The sequence below is a fragment of the Lactuca saligna genome, chromosome 5 (assembly GCF_052625555.1).
Source record: "Lactuca saligna cultivar CGN05327 chromosome 5, ASM5262555v1, whole genome shotgun sequence".
Lineage (NCBI taxonomy): Eukaryota > Viridiplantae > Streptophyta > Magnoliopsida > Asterales > Asteraceae > Lactuca > Lactuca saligna.
Window position 1 is genome coordinate 259,216,377 of NC_136421.1, and position 8,735 is coordinate 259,225,111.

At 33.9% G+C, this 8,735-nt stretch overlaps 1 protein-coding gene across 1 annotated transcript; it reads right to left on the bottom strand.

Moving 5' to 3' along the window:
- Positions 1 to 3,459: 3,459 nt before the first annotated feature.
- XND1 (xylem NAC domain 1) lies at positions 3,460 to 4,829 on the bottom strand. Its single transcript, XM_078957471.1, has 3 exons — positions 4,538 to 4,829; positions 4,116 to 4,408; positions 3,460 to 3,780 (listed from the first exon to the last, which is right to left on the bottom strand). Exons 1-3 carry the CDS (start codon positions 4,701 to 4,703, stop codon positions 3,637 to 3,639), a joined length of 603 nt encoding a protein of 200 aa, XP_078813597.1. The 5' UTR covers positions 4,704 to 4,829; the 3' UTR covers positions 3,460 to 3,636.
- Positions 4,830 to 8,735: the final 3,906 nt, after the last annotated feature.

Consider the following 8,735-nt stretch of genomic DNA (forward strand, 5'->3'; position numbering starts at 1 on the left):
TATCAATACGTGTTGGCGTGTTAGTAAAAGGATCATATAAAAAATTAGGGTTTATGTAAATAAAATCAAAGGGTAAACAAGTAAAAGAACACCGCCCAATTATCCTCCAAACATAATGCTAGTATAGTTTTTGTTGTTTCCAATATGCATGCAGGGTTTGCAGCTTCTACCATCATCTATAACAGTTAAAAAAAAGTAATATTTTTTTTAATGGTTATAGATTATTATTTAGTATTATTAATTTTTATAAAGTTATGGAGATGTTATTGTTACCTTTGTGAGTGTGATAATGCAACTCATTCTTTGCATAAGATTTAGCACAACTCTCTCAGCTAACACAATACAATATGCTCTTCTTAAAAATGATTAAAATTTAAAAATCAATATATCATGTTACTAACAACAAGAAATAGTAACCAGCTATCTATTACTATAATTATATATATATATATATATATATATATATATATATATATATATATATATATATATATATATAAAGTAACATGCTTTAATATGAAAAAAGGTTAACAGTTCAGCTTGTAATAGAAACAAATGGAAGTAAGGTGATATACCAAAAAAATTAACAAAAATGTGTTGGGAAAATATGATTTAAAGAAGAAAGGTCAACAAATGGTCAAAACCTTAGATCCATGAGAGGTTTAGGGTACATCCATTTATTACCAGTAAGCTTTATTTTACCCCACATGTACATCTACCCTACACCTGGATTACCAAAATGAAAAATGAATCATAATTAAAATCAGCAGTAGAAGCAAAGCTTACAGAACCAACAAATCCAAATATGTAGAGCTTTTCCTATAACAAGTCAATCGAAAAATAATAATAATCAATAGCAAACTATACATGTTTTTTCTGCTTGATGCACATTTTTAAATTAAAATACATTAAGAAAAAAATACAAAATAATAATAATATTAATAATAATAATAATAATAATAATAATAATAATAATAATAATTAGCAATAAAATGTAGGAATTCGTTACTAAATGTCAATTTTAGCACTGTTGTTGATTTTAGGTTGTAGTTGACTTGTGGGTGGGACGCCACCAACAACTTCACATAGGTTTAAATTAAGGTTACCTATCATCATTCTTCTCCCAATTCCACCATTACACTTCCTCATTGTTGCAACAAATTTCCCATAATCAATTTGTCTATCATGCAACAATCAATAATATTTTCTAATTTAATATAATTATAATAACTAATATTAGAAATAATAATACGATAATTTAGTAAAGATCGATAGATCGCAGTGCATTAATGTTGCTGTTCAATTAGGTAATACAGTGTTGATGCACACACAAAAAAAAAACTAAATGTACTATTGAAAAAAAACAAAAAAAGGAAATGAATGATGAAGATAAATGTACTATTGCATACGTGTAACAGAGGAATACTATGCTGCAATAGTTACATTTTTTTTTTGAATCGATAGATAGATAGAGGGTATTCCGACCCGATGGATCAAGAATGCCTGGCGGGCCACCAAGAGGGACACCACTCACCACCAAAGGGAACGAAGAATTGAACCAACGTCAATCCAAGGAAAATCCCCCAAGTGTGCTCAGCCAAGAATCGAACTCTTGACCTCACCCATTGAGGCCTATAACCTAGGATGCATCACAACCAGCTAGACTGGTGATCACATGCCTGCAATAGTTACTATTGGACTGAATGTACTATTGCATACTTGTAACAGAGGAAAATTGCAAATAAAACCTTTTTGGAAACAAAATGTTGCAATAGTGGTCCTTGTTTGAGGTTTTTTTAATATTGTCAGTTAATTCCAAGTAGAATGACTGCTTTTCATCGATGAATATTGTTAGTTTTTTCAATAAAAATTCAAAAGGTTATTTACACATGCAGACAACAAAACCCAAGTAATTTCAGAATTTATACTTAGGGTTTACAACTTACATCTCAAAAGTTTGTCAAGCAGAACGAAAGATTTGAAGAAATTATGGCTGAACAGTATCAAACGCATGTGTATCAAACGCAAGCAATTAATGTAATCAAACCGGAATTCACTATTTGTGGAGTGCGACGTTGCAAATCGTAATAGAAATGTAAAATTAAAAAAAAATACATGTATCCTACCTGATTTGTTGCACAGGAGATTCCACACCCAGTGAAAAACACATCGATACAACCCTCTTACCTCATTAGAAGCCGATGACTATCCCTACCTCGTAGAGACATTGTCACGACCAACAGCACCAGCGACACAGCTGCTGATGCGTTCATCCCCTTTCTCGTGTCCATCTCCTACAAGAAGAACAAAGAGAGTTGTCGGTTCCAGAGAAGTGTCGGCTGGAAACGCGATCAACAGAGACAGATTGGAAGTTGGAAATTGGTCGAAGAACGAATGAAGCGGTCACTTATGCGGGACAACAAAAGGGAGTAAAGGTTAAGAAGTAGAACAGAAGCGGTGGGAAGTAAAGAAAAAGTTTAGAATATAAAGCAGAAAGGATGAAGGCGGTGGAAGGCATTTGTGGAAGAATTCCATTGGACAGAAAATAGGTGGAGCAAGACAGAAACACGTAGGTTGTAGAAGGGTCGGTGATTGAATAAAATGGCATAAAATAACCCGTAGAAAAAACAAACAATTGCAACCCATCCATAAACTAAGGAAAATTTCTACCAAAAAAACCATGAAGTTTACTATTCCTTACTTTTGTCCCTTTTTAATATATATATATATATATATATATATATATATATATATATATATATATATATATATATATATATTTTTGACCAAATAGGAAGAACAATGCCACAACATGTTACATTATTTTTTGAGTATGATTCAAATGTAAAAGCTTTTCCAAAAGGCGGCATTGGTGGTACCATTGGACAAGTTTAGTTGGTCATATGAAACACATACCCAACCACCTCAGACCCTAGTAAAGCTAACAACATTTGTAGACGAGATAATTAATATGTTCTCTTACGTTGAAGAGACTGCATATCAGCCACGAAAATGGGGTGGTGCATGTACATCAATACATAGACGCATATGAATGATGGATGGGAAAGATTTGTGCCACAAGAGGAAGGTGATTAAACCTAAAAGTGTGAACTATATTTCAAGATTTTAGTCATGGCATATTCATGTCTATTAATCACCCGTTAAGTTTTTTCTAATTGAATAATTAAGCACTTTAATATACTAATTAGTTATTCAATATTTATTTAATTACTTTTATCAAAAACAGCCAAAAAGGCCATGCATTTGTTTGATCAATCATGATTTCTGATCTGTATTTTATTGTCTAGCATCAAGTGAAAGGAATGTACAAGCAATGGTGGTCACAAAGCCATGAATTTGAGGGCTTTGGCGTGGGTTTCTTCTGCATGGGAGCTCTCTTTCTTTCATATTTTCATGTGTCGATTACACACACACACACATATACATAAGTAAAGAAAATAGAAAATTAGTTTGTATTTAACATCAAATTCCTACATCCACAAGTCATTTGTTGCATTGATACTATCAGAAGTATTTTTCTGGATAAATAAAATAAAGAAAATGGACAATAAGCAAAACATATCAGGTCCTCTAACTCTTTTGAGTCCCTTAATATCCTTTTAGCCTATTTTTCCTTTAATTTGGATAACTAATATCGTCGAAATCGTCCAATGATAAGAAAACTTCATCCAAACATGAAAGCTCCGTGCCATCCTCATTGTCGTCGTCACTGTCATAACTATGATCGAACACTCGGCATATTACCCAATTGCTAGAATCCTAAAAAGTATAGGAAATTAAAGCATCCATAATTAAATAGATTTTCAAAACATGTTTTTATCAAATTTATTTCGTTAGCCACTTAGTAGTTCCTAAATTAAAATGATAATTAAAATGTCTAAAAACTTACAAAATTAAAAAGAACAACTATCTTCAAACACTATTCCAAATTTTGTTTTTGTTAAAGACATTAATTGATTAGCTACTTATCAAAAACCCTTAAAATGTTAATTTAAATGTCGAGAAACATGTTTAGTAGGGTAAAATAATCAATGTTTTGAGTATTCGCTGATTATCCGAAAAATAAAAAAAAAAAAAGAATATTGATGACTTACTAGTTTGGAGTGGCCTTTTCTTTTTGATCTACCACTGCTACTGCTACTGCTACCGGATGAATTAGAACCATCAGAAAGCCTAAATTCCTGCATTATCCAATTAGTTTTTACACCTTCAGGAGCTTCACCAATATGAAACACATAATATTTCTTCACACCAACTCTTTTGCTACTACTTGAACTGATAATTTGTTCATCACAGTCCCATGCTTTCCAATATCCGTTGGTGGTTATTCGATTTTGTGTCCTCCTGCTGTAATAATACCACTTTTTCCCCTCCACCATGGCTTTACCTGCAAGCCAACCATAACCATGCATATACTTTCTCTATTATTATTTCCAAAAATAGTGCATGTTAGAAAAAGAGTGTTTATTTCGATAGAAATATTTAAGAAACTGAGAAATTGAAAGTAATTAAGTACCATCTAAGTCCCAAGGATCATATGGATAGAGATCAAGATCAGGGATTATGTCAGGGTGATAAGGTAAGAGAGATGCCTTGCGTTGAAGGAAGTGGACGACGAGTTCTTCATCTGTAGGACAGAATCGAAAACCAGGTGGGAGATTGACATTATTGCTGTCACCCATGAGAGAAAAACGAAGAACAATAAGTGGATAAGTCGATGGGTTGTTTAAAATCAACGAAATTAGGATTAAGGAGTTGAAGTTGTTTATGATATTGTGGGGTTGGAAAATGGAGTAATGGAAGGTTTGGATATGGGCATTATATATAGTGTTGGAGAGAGAAAAATGGACTAACGTGATATAGAAGCATTGCGATCACCACAATGAGAGAGAGAGAGAGAGAGAGAGAGAGAGAGAGAGAGAGAGAGAGAGAGAGAGAGAGAGAGAGAGAGAGAGAGAGAGAGAGAGATTTACGAGTTTTAATTTTGAAGGTTTGCTGATTGCTTTGCACGGCGGCTCTGTACTTTTAGTGTTTTAACGGAACGCTTGGATACTAAACAAGCCACGGGATCTGTTGCTGCTGGACAACAAACTTAACTTACTCTTTCTATATATATATATATATATATATATATATATATATATATATATATATATATATATATATATATATATATATATATATATATGTGTGTGTGTGTGTATGTTTGTGTATATATATATATATATATATATATATATATATATATATATATATATATATATATATATATATATATATATATATATATATATATATATATATATATATATATATATATATATGTGTGTGTGTGGGGTGGGGGGGGGGGGGGGGGGGGGGGGGGTTGATTAATAGTCGATTGCTTTTCATGAGAAAAATAAAATCATATGAATCCTTTTAAGCGTCCTCTTCAGTCACATTGTCGTATGAAATACGGTTTGAGAATGTAACTGATGATATTTTTGATTCAGTGTGAGCACGCCATGCATGGATTGCGACGCATTAATGCCCTTGTAGATGATATGAGTGTGATTTATTATTATGCAATGAGGATGGATTGAAAAAAAAAATGAGGATGGATTGAATATGTAGAAAGAACCAGTTAATTATTATAACGTATATCATATGAACTACATTAGTATCTTCATAGAACATGTAGAATATGCATTGAGACTTGTACATTGAATACACCAGCCCACAGAGAAAAATTGCAAAGCACCATCATCATAGACATCATGCTTATATCATCCTAGTGTTGTGGATTAATGTGATTCAGATGACCATATGATATGGGTAGGTGGGGGATATACATAGCCTTGTTGATCGTATAATCCTGCCAACTACATGACCCACAACTTGGAAGTGCCCATAAAACCAATTATTACCATGATCAAACAATCTATAAGTAAATGCCTTCCTTTTCTTGTGGTTGTGTTTTTATTTGTTTTTTCTATTTCACAACATGGTATCTATAGTTCCTTAATTGTCAAAATTCCCCTCTCTCTCTCTCTCTCTCTCTCTCTCTCTCTCTCTCTCTCTCTCTCTCTCTCTCTCTCTCTCTCTCTCTCTCTCTCTCTCTCTCTCTCTCTCTCTATATATATATATATATATATATATATATATATATATATATATATATATATATATATATATATATATATATAAAGAAAATGTAACTTTAGGTATGTTTCCTAGTTTACAATGAAGATATATTTATACTACAAATTTTACTATTTATAATCTACATGTAGTTTTAACTAGTTAGAAATATTAATAAATTTACCATACACCAGTTATTATATTATCCATCAATTATTTACAATGCTTTCCATTGGATGACATCATTTCAAATTTAGCGTTCAACTTTGATATAATTCCTCATTAAAAACTTGCTAAAGAAAAGTGAGTGGGAAAAAAACTTCAGCGAAGGGAAAAAGAGTACAGCGTATAGTTGATTCCCTTTATTTAGATATTGTCACATTATATTCTATACACATGTCGCATTCTAATAACATGGACATGTTTCCTGAATATTGTAGTAGGAAGTGCCTTCGTAAAAGGGTTAGTTGCATTGTCTCTAGATTAAACATATTTCATTTCAACTTGATGATCCGTTATAAGCTCTTGAGTGTACTAAAAAGGGTTCTTCAGATCCTTAGCTTAAGTTTGAAATTACCTTAGAGTTTATCCAAATCCCTCAAACAAGGGCTTTGATACCAAACTGTAACATCTCAAATTTTAAACTAATTTTTTCATTTTTAATTGACCAAAATATTGTTCATAAAATAAGTTATCAAAAACTTCAGTGTCAAATACAAAACATCATCACAAAATATTAGAGTATTACAGAATACCCCATTAACAAATCTCCCAGCGAATGTGTACAATCAAACATTCACCTTAACACGATCCTCAAAAGTACCTGAAACATATGTAATCAACAATTGTAAGCACGAAACTTAGTGAGTTCCCGAACAAACCATATACTCGCAACATAAATAAATAGCTATGGGTTATCAGCAACCCTGGGGACTATCAGTAGTCCCAGGGGGCAACAGTACAACATATAGGTTATCAGCAACCCTAGAGACTATCCGCAGTCCCAGTGGACAACAACATGCCCTATAGGTTATCAGTTGGTCATCACTAATACAGTTATTCTACTATACAGGTAAGAATAAGTGATGAGACTCATTTGATGCTGATAACAGATAAATCTCACACCCGAACTATAGGAAATAGACTCCGCTTAATAACAAAATAATTAACACTAATTAATAATCAAGGTCAACAATTGAATTCGTGAGTCCAAATCCCATAATTAAGCCCCTTAAAGGAAAATAGACCATCTGCTCCTCCCATGGTTCAAAACCCTAAATCTTGACCAAAGGTCAAAAGTCAGCAAAAGTCAACTGCCCAGCGTGTACACTGGGTGTACCCTCCTCCTATGCAGGGCGTATCCGAAAATCAGGCGGGATCGAGGTCACACCTGGCTACGTTGGGCATAGCCATTAGTATGCGGGGCGTAAGACGTCTATCTCCAAATATCACTCCAAAATGGTCTTAATCATTAATACATGCATCCAAACACATATTTGAACTTCGTAGAACGTCTTAATTCATTAAATCCGAAAATTTAAGCATTTACATGGCTAAAAAGAGCTTAAACCTTAAACCTTTAACTTAATTCATACTCAACACTAAAAATATGTTGTATGGCCAGAAAAAGACCATCAGGCAACCACTTTTATGAATCTATAAATCCTAATATGCATGAAAGGATAGCTAATATGCTCTGGAGTGCTCCATATTCACAAAATTCTAAGCTGTGGGACAAAAAGTTCATAATAACTCATTTATGGAGATATAAAAGGAACACATCAAGGTATAAACTTTATAACTTCAAAAGATGCACAAGGTGAAGTAGTTTATGAATCCATAAGCTTGCAAGCAACACAATCTTCTTCTTTGGCCTTCTTCTTCAACAAAAGGCCACCAAAATCACCACCAAGCTTCAAGATCTTCACTCACAAGGAATACACTCAAAGTTATCCTCGGGAAACAAATGAGGATAATGCTCGCGTATCTCAGACTCGGGCTCCCACGTCCACTCCGAGCCTTTCCGGTGTTGCCGCTAAACTTTGACCAAGTTCACTGCCTTTTTCCTTAAGGTCTTCACTCTGTGATCCATAATTGTCACAGGCTTCTCGATGTAATTCAGACAATCATCAACCTGAATATCCTCCAAAAGGACCACCGGTCTCTCGTCAGCTGTACACTTCCTCAACTGGGAAACATGGAAGGTGTCATAAATATGCTTCAACTCCTCTGACAGCTCCAACTGGTAAGCCACTTTACCCACATGGGCCAATATTCTGAAAGGGCCAATAAACCTAGGGCCCAACTTACCCTGCTTCCTGAAGCGACTAATATCCTTCCAGGGTGATACCTTCAAAAGCACAAGATCCCGGACCTAAAACTCTAGCTCAGAGCGTCGCTGATCCACATAACTCTTTTGGCAGCTCTGGGTCGTCAACATTCTCTGCCTAACTTGCTGGATAAGCTCGATCATCTTTAGGACTATCTTTGTGCTCCTTATCACTCTATGTCTAACCTCACCTCAACAAATAGGAGTCAGGCACCTCCTCCCATACATAAGATTAAAAGGAAGCATGTCAATACTGGCATGATGG

Bases quoted from the DNA above. Each gene is read 5' to 3' on its own strand.
- XND1 (XM_078957471.1), bottom strand. From the start codon at position 4,703: ATGGGTGACAGCAATAATGTCAATCTCCCACCTGGTTTTCGATTCTGT. The intron at 4,409-4,537 runs GTACTTAATTAC...GTTGGCTTGCAG, and splicing joins TGATCCTTGGGACTTAGATG to GTAAAGCCATGGTGGAGGGG. The intron at 3,781-4,115 runs GTAAGTCATCAA...TATACTTTTTAG, and splicing joins GAAAAGGCCACTCCAAACTA to GATTCTAGCAATTGGGTAAT.